This window comes from Pan troglodytes, chromosome 6, assembly GCF_028858775.2.
Source record: "Pan troglodytes isolate AG18354 chromosome 6, NHGRI_mPanTro3-v2.0_pri, whole genome shotgun sequence".
Lineage (NCBI taxonomy): Eukaryota > Metazoa > Chordata > Mammalia > Primates > Hominidae > Pan > Pan troglodytes.
The window spans coordinates 170678943-170704414 of record NC_072404.2 but is presented as its reverse complement, the minus strand read 5'-3'; the positions used below and the strand labels follow the sequence as shown (position 1 = coordinate 170704414).

The window sequence follows — 25472 nt, the reverse complement described above, 5'->3', positions numbered from 1 at the left end:
TTACACTAATATCAGATAAAATATTTTTAAATCCAAAATTGTTTCAAAAAGAAAGAATACTGTATACCGATCAAAGGGTCAATTCATCAAGATATAACAATTATAAACATATATGTACTGAAACAGAACACCAAAATTGATGTAGCAAATGTTGACAAAAATGAAGGGAGAAAGAGACTGATCTACATTAATACTTAGAGAATTCAACACCCCACTCTCAACAAATATGAAATCCAGGTAAAAGATTAATAAGGATATAGAGGACTCAAATACTATAAATCAACTAGACCTAACAGATAATACAGGGTGCTTGGACCAACAAGTGCAAAATATAAGTTATTTTTAAATGTACAGGATGCACTGTCCCTGATACACGTTAGGCCAAAAAATAGTTCTTAATGAATTTTAAAACATCAAAAGTCATGCTTCATGAAAAGAAGGAGCATTCCCTATCTATGAAAACAGAAGCAAAGTCCCAATATTTTATAAGCTAAAAATTTAGCTTGTGGCTTTTTTCTCATTAAGACACAGCGAAGAAATTAGTACTTAATCACAATCATCCATGGCAGACATTGCTAATTAATTAGAGCATCCACTGGGTGCAGTGGCTGGAGCCTGTTGCCCTAGCTACTTGGGAGCCTGAGAAGCGAGGATTGCTTGAGGTCAGAAATTTGAAGCTGTAGTGTGCCATGCTCATGCCTGTGCATGGCCACTGCACTCTAGCCTGGACAAAACAGTGAGACCAAAATAAGAAAAAATGAAAAAAAGAGCATCTAATTCTGCTGAAACCAGAACATCTTTTTGCCAGGCTAGCTAACAACAAGTATTATAACCTTGTTAACAAGTATATAATCCTTGGCCTCCTCACTGATTTTTGATTCAGTGGGTTCTTTTTGCTTTTTAAAGTTCCCACTAATTCTGATGGACAGCTAGGGTTAGGAATCCCTGTGTTCATCTCACACTGTGCATCAGCGCAGGCACTCCGGAAGGAAATTTAACTGCCATCGTGCTACGTAGCACTTTCTGGAAATTTCAGAGTTAAATCTACAAAAGCCAAAATTAGAGGCCAGGATCATCAAAAATAATTAAAGTATTTTCCCAAAGGAGAGACACCATAAAATAGCTAAGGAAAGTGGCTGTTGAAATCATTCCAAAATCAGAGAATGCAAGATAAGCAAAAAATATGAATACAAATGAAGAGTCATGAAACCTGTATCCTTCACTCGACAACTATTTCTTGACCACATAATATATGCCAGGCACTGTTCTAGACAACTGACATACAAGACAAAAAAAAAAAACCTTCACCCTGTGTAGATTACAGTCTAGTAAGAAAAGACAAACAGTAATCCCAATAAACTAATATATGGCATGTAACTTAAGGCCTTTATTGGAAAAGACTAGAGCAGGAGGGTAAAGAAGACGGGAAATGAGGTAAGGGTCAGCTGGTACAAACTGGGCTGACTATAATTTTAAAAAGAATAGTCAAACTTAAGAAACAAATCAGTATTACATGTTAATGCAACATATTTTAATGACAAAAAGTCTATAAAACAAATATTTTTTAGTTTTTCAAAACTCTTTAATGTCTGACTTTGTAGAAAACAGCTGAATTCTTCTATCTGCTTCTGCGTTCAATCTCTTGTGAGATATATATATATATTTTTTTTTTTTTTCCTGAGACGGAGTCTCACTCGATATGTTTTTTGACTGAAACACATGAAAGAAATCTGACTCCAAATAAATACGTAGTTGTAAAAAGAAGTACTTTGTCTTTTCAAACAATTTTAGATATTCTTCGATACTACACTAATAATCAAGAAGTGGCCATTTCTTAAAGATTGGCTGCAATGCAGAATCTGAAGCCACAGCAATTAATATTTCATACCCTGTTATGTTAAAGTCCAAGCGTGTCTTGCACTGTTATTGGATCTTTAACCATGATTTTGTGCCACCATGCAGTGGTCATTTTGAAAATATTGGTTCCCTGATTTATGTAGTACTCCAAATGCTAACACATTTCATTATCCAATATACAAAATCACACTGGTTAACAACATTACCAATCTCACCAGGAAAGTCCTCAAGTGCTGGGAAGTTTTCAAGCTCACAATATCAAATATAAGTATTTCAAAATTCTCATTTTTGTCTGAAAGCTTACATATTATCATTGGCAACAAATAATGTCCACTGTTTTACTTGAAGTGACAGGCTCACTTCATTTTCAAGAATGTATCTGCCAAGCACTAAAATCTGAATAACCACAGTCTGTCAATTGTCCTTTCAAGTAAAAATGATGTTCTACAGAAGAAATAAGAAAAGCTAGCTCAGCTTACAATTAAATTGAACAAGTACCTTTTTTTTTATTTTTATTTTTTAAGAGACGGGGTCTTGCAATGTTACCCAGACTGGACTGAACTCTTGGGTTCAAGTGAGCTTCCTGCCTCAGCCTCCAAGTAGCTGAGAACACAGGTGCACACTACCATGCCAGCTGGACAGGTACTTTTCCTGAAGACAACTGTTACACTTCAGTACGAAACAGAAGTCCTTTATGCATACGCTCCCTACTTGTCACAAAGATTTTTTAAATGCACTTTAGGATCAAGATTTAATAAAATAAATAATTGCCACTGCCTTAATTCACATTAAAACACCAGAGAATGTACCCACCATTACTTTTGCAACATTGATGCAAATGTCAGCACAGTAAAAAAAAAAAAAAAAAAAAGGCAAACAGCCTTAATACCGTTATGAAAATAGTCTGACTTCACAGACACTCTGACATAGTCTCGGGGACTCCATAGATTTTGATAAATACTGTTCATCATTTAGTGAACAAAGGTAATATGTACAAGGATGTTCATCAAGAAGTGTTTTATTAATAGGAAAAAGTAGAAATAAACCAAATGCCCAACAAAAAAAAAAAGCCAGAGCAGAGAGGTCAAATAAAAGTACAGTCATGTAGTTACATATTAGGCAGCAATAAGAATTTTAAAGTCAAACTGTTTCCTGACATGAAAAAATATCCCCAATAATATAATGGGGGGAAAATTCTCCAATATCATACAATATGGTATGGCCACTGTGTATATAAAACATATGTGTACACGTGTGCCCAGGATATAAGCCAAACTGCTATAATGGTAGTTATCTGTTCACACAGAATTAATTATGGATTTATGGTCTTCTTTATTCTTCCTTAAACTTTTAAAAAACTCATTTATTAGAGTAATAGCTTGATTATCTATACCAAACTAATACATGATCATTATGAAATATTATTGCAATACCTAAAAGCACAAAGATATTACAATCATCCCAAATTTCTCTGATAAAAACAATTGTAAAACTAGGAGAAGAACATCACCACCAATGTTTATCTGTGCACACATGTGAACATATAATGTGAGGACAAATAAAATTATTAAAAGAGGACAATATATAAAATTTTTAATGAAGTATTAAATTTCATATTATGTAAATTTATCAGCAAAAAAGCAAATGAACTTAAATTAATGAATGACTTAAATTTGAGTAAAGATTCCAAAAAATATATACAATGTGATGAGGGCTGGGGAAAATCAAGTTTGGTTTGACACACTAGGTAATAACTGAGATGAAGGCTGAGAATGACTACATTTTTGTCAAGTAGATGGGCATTCCAGGGAAATAACAGCACAGAGGCTGAGTTCCACAAGCCTAGAGCACAGCAAGGAGTTCAGGTAAGTTGAAAGCACACTCATAGAGAGAAGTAGTCAGAAAGAAAAGGTGGTAAAGATTTGGGGCATTACTAGAAAAGCAACATAAGAAATCTATACTTCATATGCAACACAGCCTCAGTTTAGGAAGGGTAATCTAGTAGCAAGAAGCAAGAACTAATTAATCGATAAAACATAAACAATGGTAAAACAAAGTAACTACAAACCAACCATTAAGAAAAAAAAATGTGGTTAGCATCACAGTGAAGAAACAGAAGGGAGAATAAGACAAATGCATGAACCAGAAACTGTCAATTTAGAAATTCCAAGGCATGTTGACTAACTGAATAGAACAAGGAAGGAGAAGTCAATTAAAACATCAGTATTTTGAATCTGGATTAGTTGTGGATTGATGGATATACGTGCTGGTTTATTTGAGGGTGGGGTAGAAGTTAATAAGTTTGGTTTTTAAAATGCTGCATGGGTATTATTACACTTCACTCAGCCATCTTTTGCAATATTTTTTAAAACTTTGACTTGCTGACTGTACCAAATTGCACAATCATACTGCAATACCAACAACTCCATTCAATCCTAATACTAATCATCTGGAGTTCGGGCAGGCCCCACAGGTTAAGGGCTCAGTTTCACAAGGCTGCCCCACTTCAGATGCCAACTGCAATGAGGTGCCCAGGCTACTCACACTTCTCCCTGGCTGAAGTCTACAAATTCTGGGGTTATCACACCTCCCCCCATTGCTATTACTATAACAATTCACAGGACTCAGGAAAACACCGTACTTACTGTTACAGTTTATTATAAAGGACACAAATGAAGAGCCAGATGAAGAGGTACACAGGGCCAGTCTGAAGGGTCAGGGTGCACCACCCTCCCAGCACGAGGAGGTGCTCACCAACTCAGAAGCTCCCTAAACCTGATGATTAAATCACTGACTAATGGTGATTACCACCAATCTCCAGCCCCTCTCCCCTCGAGGGAGGCTGGGGGTTGAGCCTGAACATTCTAACCCTCTTAACATGGGGTTAGTTTTTCTGACAAGCCCCCACCCCAAAGCTATCTAGGGCCCCCACCCCCGCTATAAGCCATCTCATTAGTGTAGAAAAGATAGTAAATTCAAAGGGTTTCCAAAGTTCTGCCGAGGGAACCAGGGCAGAAAAAAATATTCATTTTTTATCATACCACAGCATCCCCCAAAAGGGCATGTCCACCAGAACCTCAGAATGTGGCCTTATTTAGAAATAGAATCTATGCAGATGTAATTAGTTAAAATGAAGTCATTCTGGATTAAGACTGGCCCCTAAATCCAAGGACTGGCGTGCCAATTCCATTTCTGGGTATACACTCAAAAGAACTGAAAGCAGGCACTTGAAGACATATTAATATACTCAAGCTCCTATTAGTATTATTTACAATAACCAAAAGGTGGAAGCAACTCAAGTGTCTATTGAAGGATATATGGTTTAAAAAAAATAGTACAGATATATAATGGAATATTATTTAGCCTTAAAAAGGAAGTTCTGACACATGCTACGACACTGATGAATCTTGAGGACATCATGCTAAGTGAAATAATGACTCAAAATCTTACAGGGCAAGCTAACACAAGAACCCTGTACAGCCTGTTTATATTCTTAATATATTCTGAGTCATTTCCCTCTGTTTTCCTTTAGAATACAAATACTTTTTAAAGTTCCAGTTCATAGCAGTCATATTAAACAACCAATAAGAAAAAATGTGTCCACATTAGTCCAGAACTTTAAAGGAAGAACAGCACATCCATGAAAGCCAAGGGGTAAAATATTAACTGAGCAAAACGAAAGAGGTCAATGCCCTCCTTACCTGGAAAATCTCCTTCTAAGGCCTAAACATTGTACAAGACATTCTATTTTAATAGGGGGATCAATTTTCCTTCAAGACTGAAGATATCTACTAGATTTCTACAATTCTCTATCATGCAGCAATCAGACATCTACAGTTAACACAAACTTTTACTTACCATTCTATTTCTTCTTCTTTTCCAGAATCCTCGACTTGGATAAGATACCACATAGACTATTAGCTTGTGATGGGGTTCTAGCAATTATCTAATCTAAGGGTCAGCAAACCAAAGCCCATGGGCCAAGTAGGGCCTGGCACCTGTTTCTGCCCAAATTTAGCTACCACCCGTGTATGTAAATAAGCTTTTAACGGAACACAGCTATTCCAATTCAGGCATATATTGTCTATGGCTGCTTTCAAGGTAAACGGCGGAGTTCAGCACTTCCAACAAAACTCATCTGCCCTGCAAAGCCTAAAATATTTACTATCTGACCCTTTACAGAAAAAGTTTGCTGACCTTTGTATTCCAAAGGTTCTCAACCTTCTTTTTCCTCAATATCACACTCATGTATAATATGTTCCTAGTCCAAATCACTAATAGTCAAAATTCCTTATTTTATAGATGAGGAAATCCAGATCCTTTATTTAAATATTAACTAGAAATCAGGTGATGTCCAATAACTTTCGAAGTGAACATATGAGCCTTACAGCATAACTACTAAGTTCTGAATAGCCAAGCCAAATTTTCAGAAAGAGTTCCTACACCATGTTGCTTTAGAAATAATTTGTAGTCACTGTTTTAAAAATCTCCTATGTTACACGGGCCCCAGGACAGGTTCTCCCTAAAATGAAGTTTTTATTTTGTTTATGAAGTGTAGTCCTCATTGGTCATCTGTTTGTCTTTCAACGAACTTTCATCATTCAGGGTTTAAAAATCAATCATAACAGAATTCCTGCTTGATATGAGATAGGACCCCTCCTATTATGGAAGTTATAAAGGCTTGCTCTATAAACTTGGGTAGCCAAGAAGAGGCAAGTGAGCTGAGCTCAGCCTACTGGATGTTCCCATCATGACTTAAAATCTACAGGAACTGACACTCATTTCTTTTCCCAGGAACCTAGACCCTTTTTTTTTTTTTTTGGTGAGACAAAGAGTTTCCCTGTTGCCCAGGCTGGAGTGCAGTGGCGCGATCTCGGCTCACTACAACCTCCACCTCCTGGCCTAGCCATGAAGCCTTCTAAATGGCTGAGTTTAAGGGATGAAATGTCAAACAAAGAGGAGAAAATGTTGTTAAAAACTTCTAGAATGAAAAAAGGTCACATAAAAAATGATTAGGAATCAGACTTCTCAAGAGCAGATCTGGATGCCAGAAAACACAGCAATACTGCCAAAAATCTTACAAAAATAAACTCAGATCTAAAATTCTGGACCCAACCAAACCACCAATCAAGTTGTGAAAATTAAAAATTCCTTCAGACTCAGGAGTCTCAGTCTCAAAAAATTTACCTTCAACACACACACTCAAGAAGCTGTCGGCCAGGCGCAGTGGCTCACGCCTGTAATCCTGGCACTTTGGGAGGCCGAGGCGGGCAGATCACCTGAGGTCAGGAGTTCCAGACCCGCCTCGCCAACGTGGCAAAACCCCGTCTCTACTAAAAATACAAAAATCAGCTGGGTGTGGTAGCATGTGCCTGTAATCCCAGCTACTTGAGAGGCTGAGGCTGAAGAATCGCTTGAACCCAAGAGGTGGAGGTGGCAGTGAGCCGAGGTCACACCACTACAACACTCCAGCCTGGGCGATAGAGCACTCGAGTCCGTCTCAAAACAAAAAAAACAACAACAACAACAAAAAGAAGCTGTGGCATTGCTTAACTCTATATCAATGTGGAAATCTGAACATAAAGAATAATTTTTCTAGGAAAATTTAAATGATCGTAATTGACTTTTCATCTTATAAAACTAAATAAATCAATAATAATACAGGAAATTGAAAAGATAACTTTTTTAAAGGGAACCAGACCCAAATGGCTCTGGAGAAAAGAGTTCTTCCACAGTCAATAACAGATTTTTACACCAACCCAGAAAATTTCACAACTCATTCTAAAAACCAACATATCATAAATAAAAGGATAGCACAAATGTACACACAAATACCAAGGAAGAAAATAGTAAGTCAGTCTCCCTTATGATCAGAGATAAATCCTAAAATGAAATCCAACAATATATTAAAAAGAACAAAATGTGGAGATCAAGATTTTGAACCCCAGAATGCATGCTTAGTTCAGCACTGGAAATCTATCAATACATTACATTAAGAGATTAAAGAACAGGGGAAGAACACATAATCACAACAGATGCAGAGAAAGCATTTCACAGCTCAGAGGCAGCACTGGGGATGGCAGTCAGTGCTCCTGGTGCAGTGATGCTAAAGGGGTCAATAAGAACCTGTCCTCAAAAAATTGTGATTGTGCATTGTGACCTGTCTGGTGGTTCTCTGAGGAATCAGCTCAGAGACCACCCCTTCAGAACTCTCTCAGAGCTAGAGCAGCATCCCAGGCAGTGCTTGTCAAAAGCATTTAAAGACATCCACTAACCAGGGTCACCTGGGGCAAGGGATGATGGTCAGGGTTAGCAACATACAAACTGAAAAGCCTGGGAAAGAAGAGGCTGAGGAGGAAAATATATGAAGGAATGAGAGTGTTGGGGGCTCCCATGTATAATGGGAAATCTGGAAGACCATGCATATGCTGAAGGCTGGGCACATGCTCAGAAAACAACTTGAAAGAACCCTAGATTTATACCTCTGGCTGATCTTTGAGCTACGCATATGCAGAAGGTGAGGCTAAGGTTGGGGTTATAGGTGGCCTGGATGAGCAATGAAGTAACGTAAGCACAGGAGTTTTTGTTTGTTTTTTGGTTTTGGTTTTGTTTTATTTGCAGCTCCAGCCATTTGAGGACATCTCCATCAGATCACTGGCTGGGCAATGATACAACACAATGGAGACATCAGTGACCACAGGAGACAAGGAATAGAGTCTCTTCATTTGGCAAGTCATTAAAAAACCAGACAACTGAAGCCCACAACAAGAAATATAGCAAACCCAGAAGAGGGGGGGACATTCTGACTTCCAAAATTTCCACATCACAATATTTAAAATGTCCAATTTTCAGTCCCAAAACTGAGGGACCGAAAAAATCAAGTTAACATGATTTAATCAGTTACACAGGTAAATCATGTGGAATTGACTAACATAAATTAGGAAACAATTATATTTTTTCAGATTCATACAGAAAATATGTCATTCTTTAATTCATTCACCAAATATCTAACACATGCTATGTGCCAGGAACATTTGGAATGCATGGTAAAACAGCATTTTTTGTCCTCATGAGGCTTACAGGCTTATGTGGGAGGCAGATTTAAAAAACAAGTAAGTAACTAAAGAAAATTACAAATTGAGATAAACGTTCTGAAGAAAACAAGGGTGCTATAGGTGAGGAAACAGGAAAATATTGAAATTATCCCGTCTAAGGAGCAGAGGAAAAATAAGCAGAGCCTTAAAAAACAGAGGGACATCATTAAAAGTACCAATCTATGCATTATGGGAGTCCCAGAAGGAGAAAACAAAGTAGCAGGAAAAAGAACTGGAGAAAAAAATAAAAAGCTTCCAAATTTGGTGAAAGACATGAACCTACATATTCAAGAAGCTCACCACTCCAAGCAGGATAAATCTGGAGACCCACACAGAAACACATTATGATCACACTATCAAAAGCCAAAGCCAAAGAGAATCTTGAATACACCAAGAGAGAAGTGACATGTCTTGTACAAAGGATCCTCCATAAGATTAACAGTCAATTTCTCATCAGAAACGATGGAAGCCAGAAGGTGATAGAATGAAATATTTCAAACTGCCATTCAAAAATTATATCCCCAGGTATGACCTAAGGGACTTTGTCATTAGTACACCTGCCCTACAAGAAATGCTAAAAGTACTCATGGCTGAAATGAGGAAGGCTATTCTTTCCCCACTCCTCAAACTCTCTTGATTGAAGCTAAGAAATTAAGCATGAAAGATTTTCTTGAAGGAAAAAAAAAAAGAATTAAATGGCTATACACACATAATTATCAGTATGAAAACATCTCATTTATCAGCGCTATTAGTGATTAAAATGCTCCAAAAATTTCCTACCAGGTAAATTTTACCTGTTGAAGTACTAAAACTTGTTTCACTTTCACAATTTCGAATGAAAACCTTCTGCACCATGCTTCATACTTTCCTGCCTTACTACATACTGACACACTGGAAGGAACACTGAACTAGAAGTCAAAAAACCTAAATTCGAGTCTACTTCCCTTTCTTAACAGCTAGGTGGCTGAACTTTTCTGGGCTAGTTTACTATCAAATGTAAATTAAAGCAACTGGTTTAGTATCTAAAGTCTTAACTCATCCCAGCAGTGTATCTTGCTCTAAAATTTTACCAGCCTAGGATTTGTTTGAAATATACAAAAGTGGAGGTGGGGGGATGAAAACAGATTGCCAAAATGTTGATGCTAGGTGATGGGTATGTGGGTTCATTATTCTACTACTGGATGTGTTTGAAATTTTCCATTAAAACTTTTTATTTCTAAGAATTGACTAGAAAACAAAAAATTTACAAGCACCCATTTTTTCACCTCACCTATAAAATCAGATTAGCTCAGGCCCAAGAATGCTGTTGTAAATCTTAAGTGAGATAACGCACTCACTAGGTTGGAGGCTTTTTATGATTTGTGTACTGATTTTTTATTTTATATTTTACAAGGAAGCACTGGAACTAGAAGATCTTGAAACTCATTAAACTATTTGTTCCTTCCCCAAAATGCCATGTTTTTGCCTTTATGTTTTTGTTTTCAGTCTCCAATAAATAACAGTTGTCATTCTCTCTGCTATTAGTAAGGATAGCAATTCCATTTCTCTATCCTTACTACTTGGCTGCAATACCAAATGACTCCTTTGAAATGTATCATGCCAAGGCATGGTGGCTCACGTAATCCTTGCACTCTGAGAGGCTGAGGCGGGCAGATCACTTGAGCCCGAGTTCCTGCCTGGGCACCTTGGCAAAACCCTGTCTCTACAAAAAATACAAAAATTAGCCAGGCGTGCTGGTGCACACCTGCAGTCCCAGATACTCAGGAGGCTGAAGTGGGAGAATCAACTGAGCCCAGGAGGCCAAGGCTGCAATTAGCCATGATCATACGACTGCACTCCAGTCTGGGCAACACAGCAAGACCCTGTCTCAAAAAAAAAAAGTAAAAAATAAGCAAACACTCCTATAGACACTTTGTGGTACCCATTTTGGCTATCCAGATTGTGGATAGCCAAGATCTATTTTATTCCATAAATATTAACCACTTACTATACAAGAGACCAGTGATTTTCAAACTGACAATCTCAAACATTTTGTAGGTTGTGAAATTAATCTAGGTCACAACCAGCATTTTACTGTAATGAAATAGAAAACATTAGAGTGCATGGCATAGTATGGACCAGTATTGTTCATGAAATTTTTTTTAACTTTTATGTATGTACTAAATCACAATGTCAATCACATTTCTGTGGCTGCCATTTTAAAAAGTTTGAAAGCCACTGTGCTAGACAATATGCTAAACTGAGCTGCCAAATAAGCTATCGATAGCTTATTATAAGCTATCGATAGCTCAATAAGGTATTACCAATGTAAATATTTCTCCAAGCTAACATGATTTAATCAGTTACACAGGTAAATCACGTGGAAATGACTAACATAACTTAGGATACAATTATATTATTTCCTATTCGTAAAGAAAACATTTCATCCTTTAATTCATTCACCAAATGTTTGTTGAACACATGCTATGTGCCAGGAACACGTGGAATGCATGGTAAAACAGGTAGCATTTTTGTCCTCATGAGGTTTACAGGCTACTGTGGGAGGCAGATTTAAAAAACAAGTAAAAACTGAAGAAAATTACAAATTAAGATAAACGTTCTGAAGAAAACAAACAAAGTTGCTAGAGAATGAAGACAAGAGAGGCACAAGAGCAAGGGACAGACGTTTCTCAGATACAATGAATTCTCAAGGAAAGCCTCCCTTAAAAGCGTGAGATCCACTGGATCAGGAGTCAGCCCTGGCAAGAGCGGGTACAGGAGCAGTCCATGCGATGAACTTCCAGGATAAAGGAAGCAATCACACAACATGCTGGTGGGGTAGGCAGGGACCAAGTCATACAGAACTCACAAATCTTGGCAAGGAGTTTGGTATGAAGAGCAAAGGAAACTTTGGCACTTGTGACAAAATGGAAGGAAAAACTCCAAAGCATCATGAATAAAGCCTACTTATTCTTCTAAAATAGCAATTCTCAAAACTTCTGACCTCAAAATTATTGAAGACCCAAAAATGCCTGTTTATCTGGATTACATTCAGTGATATTACTATTTTAGAAATTTAAAATGAGAAACGTAAAAGAATACACAAGCATATATTCCATTAGCCATCAGCATAACGTCTTCACATGTTATTCAGCCTCTAGAAAACTCCACTGTACACTACTGAAAGAAAAGAGAAAAAATACAAATAACACCTTAGTCTTTCTAATGAAAAGAGTGTTCACCCAAGAGTTCTCAGGTTACACTGGGAATGCTATAAAACAAGTAATTCTGACCCCCAGAAAGATAGGTGAACTATACATTTTAAAATTTTAATTAGTCTCAGATGTAACAAGCAAACATCATGTATTTAAACTGAAAGAAAAGTGGCATATAACAAACCAAACTGCCAGAAGCGACATTCCTACACTTAGTCTTTTTTGTTTTTCCATTTTCTCAGGCAAACGTTTTGACAGTTGGGCCAAAATTCCTAAACAGGATGATAACAACGTAACCATCTGCTAGCATTTACTAAAAAATACTTCTCGAGTATACACTAGACTGGCTTTTCAACGTTTCAATGGTAAGAACTAATCCCAAATGCTTTTGTTATCCATATTTTACCTTCTTTTCAAAGTTTTCAAAATAATCACTTAAAAAGTCACTTTCAAGTATCTCTCCACATGTTTTTAAAACCCCCAGTGATATGTAATTTTACCTGAAAGTAATTTACCTACAATTTTTTAGAGATAGGTGTTTCATCAATATTGTTTATGCTTGCAAACAAGAAAAACTATCCAAAGGAACTGACTCAATATCTAAACCTTTTGTGTCACGTTTTCACTTTTGGAAGACGCAAATAAAACAGGTTATTAGACAACAAATAAGTTAATTTAAAACAGGGATTTATTGAGACTTTCTCAAGAAATCTCACTTTCCAAACTGGCCTACTGTCGCACATTCCTTCACACAGGTGAATCTTTTCGTTATGTTTTTGTACTGGGCTTGAAATCAATCTAAATCTGTCAGAATGGCCCCACAATCTTAACCACCCACCCTACAGCGACCTGCCCCGCTCTCCTTAAGTGACACTGTCTCGGGGGGTGGGGGGGGGGGGGCGCTCTCCTAGCCATAGGACACCAGGCCGGCTTCGGCACTTAATGCCCGCCAACGCCAGAGATGGGCCTGACACTTAGGCAGCCTTGCAAAGTAGAGGACACACAGAAGTTCACAGGTAAGTACGATCTGCACAGCGGAGAGGAGGAGCGAGAAAGGGAGAATGACAATAGCGAGGGAAGGCGAGGGAGAAAACTGAATAGGCCGAACACAAAGAGAGTCGGAGCCGGGGAGAGCCTCGTCCTCTCCTAAGCGGGGAGGCCCCCCGGTCTACACCCCAGCCCACCGCGGCGCGGCGCGGCCCTGGCCCCCAGAGTCCGGCTGCCTCACGTACCTCCGGCGCCTGCTCCTCCGCTCGCTCCCAGGGCGGCCGCCATGGCACTCGCGGGGCCCGGCCTTCAGCCTCCCCCACCAAGCCAGCTGGTGGGCCGACGTGCCTGGTCCGGGCCCGGGTACGGGTGACGGAGGACAGGGAAGGGAGGGGGCTGCAGGAGGCAGAGACGAAGCCGGGCGCTTCGCGGTCCACAGCTGCCCCTTCGCCTCCGCAGGAAGAAAACAACAAACTACCGCAACATGGCCGCGGGCCCGCGCCCGCCGCGGTGCACCCTGGGATGATGGAGGCCGGGAGGCGGGCGGGCGCCGGGGCCTGCCCCCGCAGAGGCCGCAGCAGCCCTGAGGCCGCCGCCGTGTTTCGGGCGGTGGGCGTGCAACGCAAACACGCGGCAGTCACCTCCGCCCGGCTCCTGAAACCCAAATGTTTGAAGCAGGGCGGGGACGACTACTGGCCGTAGGTCGATTCCGGGTTCAGTCGTAAGGCGCTTTGCAGCAGTCGGCAAAGCGAAGCTTTACGGCAGCCCGTCTCCCGTTAGGAGCCGGGGAGGCAAGGCCCAGCGAACGGTCCGGGGGAACCTTAACTATCGTTTCTGTGCCTGGACAGTAGGTTGGAGAGTGGGGTCTGAATGAGCTACAGTAGTGAACGCCGACGGCTTGTGTTGAGGGCAGGAAAGGGTGCGCACAACTCAGCAGGTGCTTCCGCGAGGTGAGATGAGTGCCGCCCGCGCCGGGCTAACGTGCACGCGCACTCGTGCGGCGCCCGCGAGCCCTCACTTCCTACAACCCGAGACCCTCCGGACCCGCGACCCCGGACCCCCGTCCCCTTCTCCGCGCCCGGCTGGGCAGCGGGCAGCCCCGGACCCTGATGGGCTCTCGGCCCTTACTGCCCCTGCGCCTTGCGGCCCTGAGAACAAGACGTGAGCAGGACGGATAGCGCCCGGCACTCATGTCTGAGTTTGCATTTTGAGCAGTGAGAATGGTTAAGAAACGAAATCCTCATACTTGACATAAAGGAAAGGGTGCTGGGTGGTCAGACAGCTGTGGACGAAAGGGCTCAGGGGTTTTGGGGTGTGGGGCCCGGGAAGGCGCATCTGAGTGGTCGCAGTCGGGGAAGGGGGTTGACTAAGTACACACCGGCTGTAAACATTGATTCCATATCGGTCAATGTGGGGCTTAGGTGAGGCGTTCTGACCCAGCAATGAAACTGGAAAGGTAGGCAGGGGCCAGGATTCCGGACTTTGGGACGTTTTTCTGAGTCTATGGGGTCTATTGAAAGATTTTAGAAACAATTTACATGGTAAGATTTGTATTTTAGAAAGGTGACTGATACAACAACGTAGAGGACCCTGCAATGTGGAGAGGCATGAAACTGGAGGTCCAAATCCGTGAGTTAACAACCAAGACGTCCATACAGGAGATGCATTGGTGGATGGGTGAAGAGATGATAAAACGGTACGTATAATAAAATGCTGGCCGGGCGCGGTGGCTCACGCCTGTAATCCCACCACTTTGGGAGGCTGAGGTGGGTGGATCACGAGGTCAGGAGTTTGAGACCAGCCTGACCAACATGGTGAAACCCCGTCTCTACTAAAAATACAAAAATGGGTTGGGCGTGGTGGCACGCGCCTGTAATCCCAGCTACTCAGGAGGCTGAGGCAGGAGAATTGCTTGAATCGAGGAGGCGGAGGTTGCAGTGAGCCGAGATTGCGCCACGGCAATCCAGCCTGGGAGACAGAGCGAGATTCTGTCTCAAAAAAAAAACAAAAAAATTATTCAACTGTGAGAACTCACTCCCCAAAAAAAATGTTTTGCAAGCAACCCATTGAAAAATGGTCTCTATTAAAAAGCACGTTAATACATCCATATTTAAATGGCTTGAACTCTTTATCACCTTTCATTATTTTTTGAACTGTGGAGGATGGCATGCCTAACTCAGAAAATATTTTTCAGGATAATTCAGTGGTGATCTTCAGAAGAATTCCACAAAAAACCAAATTAACAGATGAAACAATCTCATAAGCCCCTTGAAACTGAATTTCTGTAGAACAAGAGTCTATAAAATTTTTTGATCAAACACCCACTGGAAAAATTTTTGAGCGTGGACACCCAGTATTTGAAGTTCTTGGTAAATTACTGTGAGTAAAGATTTAACCAACCCCTTGTCCTTATCTATGAACAAATTTCACTTTGCGTTAACTTTAACTTGTCATAGAAACCTTATGAAGGCAGAATGTTCATTGTGGTATAAAACAACATTGGTTGTAGGCCAGGCGCGGTGGCTCACGCCTGTAATCCCAACACTTTGGGAGGCCAAGACAGGTGGATCACCTGAGGTCAGGAGTTCAAGACCAGCCTGGCCCACATGGCAAAACCCCATCTCTACTAAAAATACAAAAATTAGCTGGGCGTGGTGGCACATGCATGTAATCCCAGCTACTTGGGAGGCTGAGGCACAAGACTCACTTGAACTCAGGAGGTGGAGGTTGCAGTGAGCCGAGATCACACCACTACACTCCAGCCTAGGTGACAAGAGTGAAACTCCATCTCCAAATAAATAAATAAATAAAACATTGCTCATGGTAAAAATGACCTCTGACTTGTACACTGCCTCTGGCTTGAAAGTACTGAATAATCTTAAAACACCTAGTGGGAAGCCATACCTTTAGCCTCTGTTACTGTGTTAACTGAGTGTGGGAATCAAAAAGACAAACTCAGGGAACTGGTTTCCCGCCCGTCAAGGACTTCCAAGCCAAGCCCCCACCCATATTGGTTTGCTCCTGAATTGCATTTGGGCCAAAGAGTAGAGCTCTTCCATGCCTGTACCTCAGTGAAGTGTGTTTCTTCTCCTCAGTCCTCCAAAGTGGAGCTGCTGCCAGGCGTGGCATTATATGAGTGTCAGGGGTTAAACCTAAGACTACCTAGTGAGCGCTGCAGTTTCATACATATCCTACTGAAAATCTTAAAAGCAAGGTTTGCTTTTTTGTAAATAAAGCAAATATAGAAGCCTTTCTCGTCTCAGTAATGATGAACTGGAAATTCTGTTCCCCTCCTCCAACAAAACAGATTCTGTGGAAAACATTTTTTGTTGTATTGCTAGGTTTTAGGAATAATGTTTCCAAAGGATCAAGAAGGAAGCAAAACGCTGGGCACAGTGGCTCACACCTGTAATCCCAATGCATTGGGAGGCTAAGCAGGTGGTTATCACTTGAGCCAAGGATTTCAAGAGCAGCATGGGCAACATGGCAAAACCCCATTTCTACAAAAAATAAAAATAGCCAAGCATGGTGGTGCATACCTTTAAGTGCTTTGCATAACTACTCTGGAGGCTGAGGTGGAAGGATCATCTGAGTCCAGGAGTTCGAGGTTATAATGAGCTGTAATTGCACCACTGCACTCCAGTCTGGGTGACCAAACAGAGCCCCATCTCTTAAGCAAAACAAACAAACAAACAAACAGAAACAGATCCAAAGCCTGAGCAGTTAGTAGTGTACAGGAAGTTCAGGGTTTCACTGGGGAAGTCATCCCCATTTGCTCTGCTAATAGGAAGCAAATTCTTGGACAGCTTTTGAGGAGGGAATCTAAACCCCAGGCTCCCAAATTAGGCCAGAGATCCTGGAAGGGCTTTCTCAAATTATCCACTTATATTCTTCACAGTTTAAGGTCAACCAACTATGGACTTAAAATCAAAGATCACAAAATGCACGAGGGAAGAAACCACTGTAAGTGAAAAATACAAACTAGATTGACCTCCTAGGGACTTTAGTTATTAAAATCACCGTAAAGGACAATATTTGAAAGGTTTAAGGAAATAAAAGATGAAATAAATCAAGAAGAGACTGTCTAGAGTAGCCAGAGAGTTCTTCCTTTTTGTTGTGTCTGAACAATGTCCTAAAGCCATTAGGCAGCACTAGTGGTATAGCAGGGCTGGGAGAGGTGGGGAGGGATGTGCTGGCCAGGCTAGAGGATCGGAGCCCAAGCATGTGTTCCAGCCCACGCCCTGTGAGAGGGCTGCCCAGCAAGGCATGTGAGAGCACCACAGGATGCAAAGTATGTCCTGTGGATTGGCAAAGTGAGGAGGGCATCTACCCATGGGGGCAGTTCAACATGGGGAGTCACACATGACCGGGTTACTAGGACATGATCCTGAGGTATGGGCCCAACGTGGAATTCAGGGCCCTACTGGGATGAGGTGGGAGTTGCCAAAGGTAAGTAGACTAGAACGGCAGAACACAAGCAATGTGAGTTTTCACACAGGTGGGAGGCAGAGCACAGGGAATCAGAACTCCAGTATATAAGGGGACCTGCACGGAAGAAGGTGACAACAGAGATGGTGTGTTGGTTATGAACAGGGAAATTGATCAGATATATAAATATATGAAGGGTGATGGAGCTAAGTTTCTCACTGTGCAAATAGGGAGTTACTTACATGAAGAAAAAGCTAAAATTAACCCTATGGTGTGTTACTAGAATAAAGAATCAGAGTGATTGCACTAATGGTTTTTGATAATTGTATTTCATTGTAGGAGTAAATGTATATGCAAATATGTGTATGCCTATTTTTGTATAACTCTGTGTGTGTGTGTATGTGTGTGTGTTTCCTAACTGTCCACCAAGAGTGCCCTGGACACAGCAGCCCATCTTGAGCACACCCAGCACCTAGACCTTGGTTTCTAAATACCACTTTTCAAAAGGAACCAGTATTACTTGGAAAAACAACTGATTTCAGGTCTGGGACATGGAATTCGCAAGATCAGCCTGGAACATCTTGTTCCCTCCAAAAATCAAGGAAGTGCTTGAATAGTGATAAAGATATGTCAAAATGACACAGAAGTGAGATTTAATAGGCCAAAGCAGAGATGAGATGAGCATCAAATTAAATAATGAGAGTAATAGACTAAAAACAGGAAAGCTTGTGTCTATACAAATATTGATAAATAATAAATTGAACTTTATATGGAAACAGTATATCAAAATAGTTAAGGTGTTCCTTCCTAGAAAATATGTATTAATTACATAGTAGAAAAGAATAATTTTCAGTGGAAAAGCCTCTAAAACCACCCTAACTGATCAAAGTAAACATTTTCAATAATGGGATAAATAAAAGTTGCCACCTGATATAATACAATAAGAAGAGTACAGCATCACTTCTGTGATCATCCTGTCAAAGATACCTAACCAAATCTAATTCTGAAGAAAAAAGGACAAACTCAAATTGAGAGACATTCCAGAAAATAATTGGCATGTAATCTTCAAAGGTCTAATTATGAAAGTCAAGGAAAGACTAAGAAAACATTTCAGACTGAAGAAGAAAAAGACATCACAACTAAATGCAATAAATGATCTTTTCACTCTTATTGGGACAATTTGCAAAAATTGATAGGGTCTGAAGGTTAGATGGCAGTAACACACCAAGTTAATTTCCCGATTTCAGTGATTAATACGCTGCATGTAGGAAGAAAGCCTTTGTGGTAAATACACACTACATACAGTGCTTGTGGCTGATGGGGCATCTGCTCAGCAACTTGGTCACAAATGATTCACAAAAAAAGTTTAATTTTACTCTTAAACTTTCTACGGGTTTGTAATGCTTCAAAAAAATTAAAGAGAAAAAAAAATCAAACACTGTTCAAAATACAGTTGTTAAAAAACCCAAAGGCAAAATTACACAGATGAGACAGAATTGAGAGAATTTGGGAATTAAGGGTAGACAAAAAAATTTCGCAGAATATAACACAAAGAGGAAAGGAGATGAAGGATGTGAATGAGAGGTTTAGCAATTGAGAGACTGGAATGAGGACGCCAAACACGTGATATAGCTTGAATGTTTGTATTCCTCCACCCCAAATTCATTTGTTGAAACCTAATCCCCAAATGTGACAGTACTTGGAGGTGAGGTCTTTGGAGGTGAATAGATGAATGAGATGAGTGTCCTCATAAACCCCCAAGAGCTGCCTTGCCCCTCCGGCTGTGTGAGGTTAGAGTGAAAAGATGGCCACCTATGAGGAATGGGCCTTCACCAGACACTGAATCTGCTGGCACCTTGATCTTGGACTTCCCCACCTCCAGAACTGTGAGAAAGAAATTTTGTTTATAAGCCACACAGACTGTGTTATTTCATTACAGCAGCCTGAAGGACTAAAACACTATGTAAAAGTGAGGTTCCAGAAGGAGAGAATAAAAAGTATAGAGGAGAGGCAATATTCGAAAAGATGATTTCACATGATTTTTAAGAATTAGTGAAAGACATAAATCCAAAGATTCAGGAAGCATAACAAGCATGGGGTAAAAAAAAATAAAAAGAAATCCACATCTAGACGTGGTGAAAATAAAAATTTTAATAACCAAAAAAGAGAAGATATAAAAAGCAGCAAAAGAGAAACTTCCACCTCTGGCCATGATGGAGGACTGAGACAGGCTTCTCACTTCACAAACAACTTGAAAACTGGACAGATTTGGAAACACTCTTTTCAGACACTGGAAGACAGGCAGTCGAGGACCATGATCCCTGAGAGAATGGCAACAAACGAGGTGGGCCTTATGATAACCCAGCTTTCTGGATTGTGAGGCAGGAAGGGGAAACTCAGGCAGAACACAGTGGTCTTAATGATTTGGGGCCACAGGGATGACAATTTGTAGGTGCTGGTGTGGGACATTTGTGGGTTGCAGTACTGGAGATGAGGGAGCTAGGCAGAGAAAGAGTTCTGGAAATCTGCATGGAGTCCCCTTGAATATGTTGCTGTAGGGTGAAACTCCACGAGGCTAGACAAAGTACATCGGGAACAACCAGAAAGCTAGAGTAAAGGTTACTCCAGAATCTCCTAACAGAGCTTTAGAACAATCCTGGAAGGGAGTATGCTGATCAGCAGGTAATTTAATGGCCTGCCAGAACAAAGTCCAATATTTTTTAAGACAACCAAATTCGGCACTCAATAAAGTAAAATTGATAAAAGTCCAGCATCCAATCAAAAATCGCTACTGAAGTGAAGGAGCAGGAATATATGACCAATACCAGGAAAAAAATTGATCAATAGAAATAATATGACAGAAATGATGGAATTACCAGGCAAAGCATTTCAAACAATTATATACATATGCTCAAGAATTTAAGGAAAAACAAGGCCATAATGAAGACAGAAATAGATAGGAAGTGAATATTTTAGAGCTGAAAAATACAGTATTCAAAATAAAATGTTCAATGGGTAGAAATAAAAGTAGTTAGAAATTTCCAGTTTTATCTCATAGACGTAGAACACTGGATAAAGTATCACTGCCAAGATTACAGCAAAAAGAACTGTAGCTTTCTTGAGCCCATCAGAAAATCAACATTGCAGAACGACCAAATAACTGGAAATCTAGGGAGAGACACCTCGGAAGAAAAACAGAACCTGAGCATTTGCTTACCTGGGAGAGAAACAAATGATGCCATATGTGTGGGAAATAAGAGTCAGCTAAAACGTTTAGAATGAATGTCTAAATACCATGTGTGAGAGTATGAAGTCCCTTGGGGCTGCAGAGTAGAGAGGTTTGCCTCCTCTTGCAGGCTTCTTGTTCATGAACTCCACCAGGTACTCAGAGGAAAGGTGGGAGAATCCTGAGAAAGTTCCTCATTATGTTGTTTGAGGGAGGGAACAGTGTCCACTCGAGAAACTCCATTGGTACACACCTCTCTTATCTCACTTATGGAAAAAGGCCTTCAGGGAGAAAGGCCACAAAAACCGTGGCCTTAGGGCAATGGGGAAGCCCATTTCCATTGTGCAAAGGGGACAGAAAAATAAAAAGCTCTACCCTAGGAGAGGATCAGGGATACCTGCCAAGCCCAACACTGCAGCTGGTGGGAGAAGTATTTTGAAGTCCACATCCCTGAGACCCAGACACTCCCTGTGTAAGAGGATGCTTAAACAGAACATCAGAGGATTCTGATCCTCTCCTATCTCCTGTCACCAGAATAATAGATGTCAAGTAAAAATGACAAAATACAGTTGGGAGGCCCACAAGAGACTGCTTCTTTCAGGACTACAGTGCAAAGAGAAGACCCAAAGCCCAGAGGAAGCGCAGACACTGAGAAAACAATCTTACAAATGAGCCCATGTTCTAAGTACAAGGTGTCGCTGGAGGAATTTGGAGCCTTTTGTGCACAGAGGATAGCTGTGGCAACAACAAATATCTCACTAAGCCCAACTCCTGAATAAGATAGCAAACTCATACTAACAACCTACTAGACAGCAAGATGTGCTCATCTCCAATCATAGAAAATCTTTACCATAGTATACACTATCACTAAAAAAAAAAACGAGGTTTCCAACAAAAATTCAGTGTACAAAAAGGAAATGCTAGAAATGGAAATGCTAGAAATCAAAAGCACAATGATAGAGGTGAAGAATGCCTTCAATGGGTTCATTGATACACTTGACATGGAAAGAATAAGTTAACTTGAAGAAATATAAATAAAAATTATCCAAACTGAAGCAAAGAGAAGAAGGAGTGCAAGAAACAGAGCAGAGTATCTATGAACTGTTCAACAACATTGAATGGTCTAACATATGTATAGTTGGAAGAAGAAGAGAGAAAGGAGTGGAACAAATGTCTGAAGAACTAATTTTTTCAAGATTTATGACAGGCGCCAAAACATAGACCCAAGAAGCTCAGATAACACCAAGCGAGATAAACACCAAGACACAAGCAAACAAGCAAAAGCCCCCATATCCAAATATATCATGTTCTAATTGCTGAAAAAGAAACATTTTCTCTTTTCCTAGAGAGGAAAAGAACAATAAGAATTATAGCAGCTATCTCATCAAAAAGCTTACAAGCCAGAAGACAGTGGCATGACCAATCGTTTTTGTACTGATGGAAAAACCTGTTGTCAGAAACAGTTACCCAGCAGAAATACCTAAGGAGCAAAAATGGAGGGAATTCATTGTGAGCAGACAAGCTCTACAGGAAATGTTAAAAGAAGTTTTTTAGGCACAAGGACTATGATAACAATCAGAAATCTGGTTCAACACAAAGAAATGATGAACACGGTTGATGATGAGTGTGGTTGAAATTGCATATATGACGGTAACATTTTTCTCCCTGTTTTTAATGCTCTGAAAGATTGATTGGAGCAAAAATAGGGAAAATGTATTGTGTGCTTAGAGCATATGAACAAGTGAAATGCATGACAATAATACAAAGGATGAAAGGGAGGAAGTGGTCATATGTTGCTATAAGGTTCTTATACTACACGTGAAGAAGTACAGTATAATATTTGAAAATAGATGCATAGTCATTAAAAATATAAATTGTAAACCCTAAGGTGACCACCAAAAAATTTTTTAAAGAAAAGTGTGTGTGTGTGTATATATATATATATATACACATACACACACTTTTATATATATATGTGTGTTTATATATATGTTTAGGAAAGATAAAAGGAAATCATTTTTAAAAACTAACTTAATCCAAGAAAAAAAGAAATAACAAATTAAATAAAAAACAGCTAACAAGATGGTAGGTTGGAATCCAACCATATCAACTCAATTTCTATTGAATGTGAATGATCCATACACACACAACAGTCCTAACACCAAAAAAGTGTCAGATTGCATTAAGATGTAAGAATGAAATATAGGTTCTCTATTACTGTGGGAGGCTGAAGCAGGCGGATCACTGGAGGTCAGGAGTTCAAGGCCAGCTTATCCAACATGGTGAAACCCCATCTCTACTAAAAATATGAAAAAAAAAAATTAGCCGGGCGTGGTGGCAGGCACCTGTAATCCCAGCTACTCGGGAGGCTGAGGCCAGAGAATCTCTTGAACCCGGGAGGTGGAAGTTTCAGTGAGCTGAGATGGTGCCACTGCACTCCATCCTGGGCGACAGAGTGAGACTCCATCTCTAGAAACACACTTTAAAGATGTAGATAGGCTAAGTGAAAGGAAAGATATGCCATGCAAACACTAATCAAAAGAAACATTGTCTTCCATGTAACCCATTAGAATAGCTGTTATCAAACAGATGAAAGATAACAAGTGTTGGAGAGGACATGGAGAAAAGGGAACCTTTGCACACTTGGTGGGTATGTGAATTAGTACAGCCATGATGATCCAGCAATCCCCCTACTGGGTATATGCCAAAGGAAATGAAATCACTATGCCAAAGAAGTGTCTGCACTCCCATGTCCATCGCAACATTATACGGTTGTATATACTGTAGCCAAAATATGAAAGTAACCTAAGCATCCATCAATGGATGAATGGATTTTTGAAAATGTGGTACGTGGCCAGGCACAGGTGGATCATGAAGTCAAGAGATTGAGACCATCCTGGCCAACATGGTGAAACCCTGTCTCTACTAAAAATACAAAACTTAGCTGGGCATGGTGATGCATGCCTGTAGTCCCAGCTACTCGGGAGGCTGAGGCAGGAGGATCGCTCAAACCCAGGAGGCAGAGGTTGCAGTGAGCTGAGATCGCATCACTGCACTCTAGCCTGGCAACAGATCGAGACTCCGTCTCAAACAAAGAAAAAAAAAGTGGTACATATACACAAAGGAAAACTATGTAGCCATTAAAATAAAAGGAACTCCTATCATTTGTAACAACATAAATAAATCTGGAGGAGATTAGGCTAAGGTGAAATAAGCCAGGCACAAAAAGACAACTACCATATGATCTTACTTATACGTGTGTGGAATCTAAAAAGGTGGAATTTACAGAAGCAGAGAGTAGAATGGTGATTACCAGAGGCTGGGGAGTGAGGGCAGGAGGTTGGAGAAATGTTGGTCAAAGGATACAAAGTTTCAGTTATACAGGATGAATAAGTTCAAGAGATCTATTGTACAACGTGGTGGCTATAGTTGATAACAATGTATTGTGTTCTTGAAAAATGCTGAGAGAGTAGATTTTAAGTGTTCTCACCACAAAACATAAGTATGTGAGGTAATGCATGTGTTAATTAGCTTAATTTAGACATTTCATAATGTATTATACATATTTCAAAACCACGTTGTACATGAGAAAGATACACAATTTTTGTCAATTAAAAATAAGTTAATTTCTTTTTAATGTTCCAGTAAAAGAATTGGCTGGTTGCAGTGGCTCATGCCTGTAATCCCAGCACTTTGAGAGGCCAAGGCAGGATCACTTGAGCCCAGGAGTTCGAGACCAACCTGGGTAAAATAGTGAGATCTCATCTCTACAAAAAAAAAAAAAAATTAAATAGCCAGGCATGGTGGTGTGCACCTGTAGTTCCAGCTACTCAGGAGGCTGAGGTGAGAGGATCACTTGAGCCCAGGAGGTCAAGGCTGCAGTGAGCCGTAATTATGCCACTGCACTCCAGCGTGGGCAATAGAGAGATGTCCTGCCTCCAGGGGGAAAAAAAAAAAAGAATCATGTTAAAGTGACACTAACTTCAACCAGATCATATTGCAGTTTTACATTCCTGTGATTCATTGATTCATTTTGTGTTGATTTCCTAGTGTGCTTCTCACTTCAGGTGTTCCAAAGCCTCAATACTCTTAATGCAAAAAAGAAAGAGAGAGAAGGAAAGAAGAAAGGAAAAGAAAGAAAGAAAACAAACTAGAGTGTCTACAATATGGGACAAAGTAGACTTCAAAACAAGTAATATTATCAGGAATAAACAGAGACAAGATAAAGGGGCTGATTATCCAAGAAGACATAAAACCCGTAAATATGTATGCACCTAACAGAGATTTGAAATACATGAGACAAACTGATAGAACTAAAAGAAGAAATAGAAAAATCCATAGTTATATTTAGAACTTTAACACTACTCTCTCAGTAATTGACAGAACAAAATTCAAACCTTTTGCTCTGTGAAAGACACTGTTCAGACAAGGAAAAGGCAAACCACCGATTTGGAGAAAATGTTTGCAAATGAATCTGATGAAGGACTTACATTTAGAATATATAAAGAACCCTTACAACTAATAAAATAAGAAAACAATCTTTTAAAAGGAGTAAAACGTCTAAACAGAAACTTCACCAAAGACGATGTACAGATAGCAAATAAGCATGTGAAAGACTTGAACATCATTAGTCATTGTGGAAATGCAAAATAAAACCATATTGAGATACTACACACCTGTTAGAAG

General features: G+C 40.1%; 1 protein-coding gene across 12 annotated transcripts in view; it reads right to left on the bottom strand.

The window, feature by feature from the left end:
- RBM33 (RNA binding motif protein 33) overlaps nt 1-13860 on the bottom strand; it is a 136907-nt gene extending 123047 nt beyond the window's left edge. For 6 of the 12 annotated variants that reach the window (XM_009444211.5, XM_009444217.5, XM_054655405.2 and 3 more), the window contains exon 1: nt 13378-13843. In XM_009444211.5, coding sequence (XP_009442486.3) covers nt 13378-13420 — 43 coding nt within the window. In that variant the 5' untranslated portion in view covers nt 13421-13843. Of the gene's footprint in view, nt 1-13377 lie in introns of all 12 variants that reach the window. The other 6 variants (XM_009444225.5, XM_054655404.2, XM_054655407.2 and 3 more) reach the window with 2 other exon arrangements.
- Between the last annotated feature and the right edge of the window lie 11612 nt (nt 13861-25472).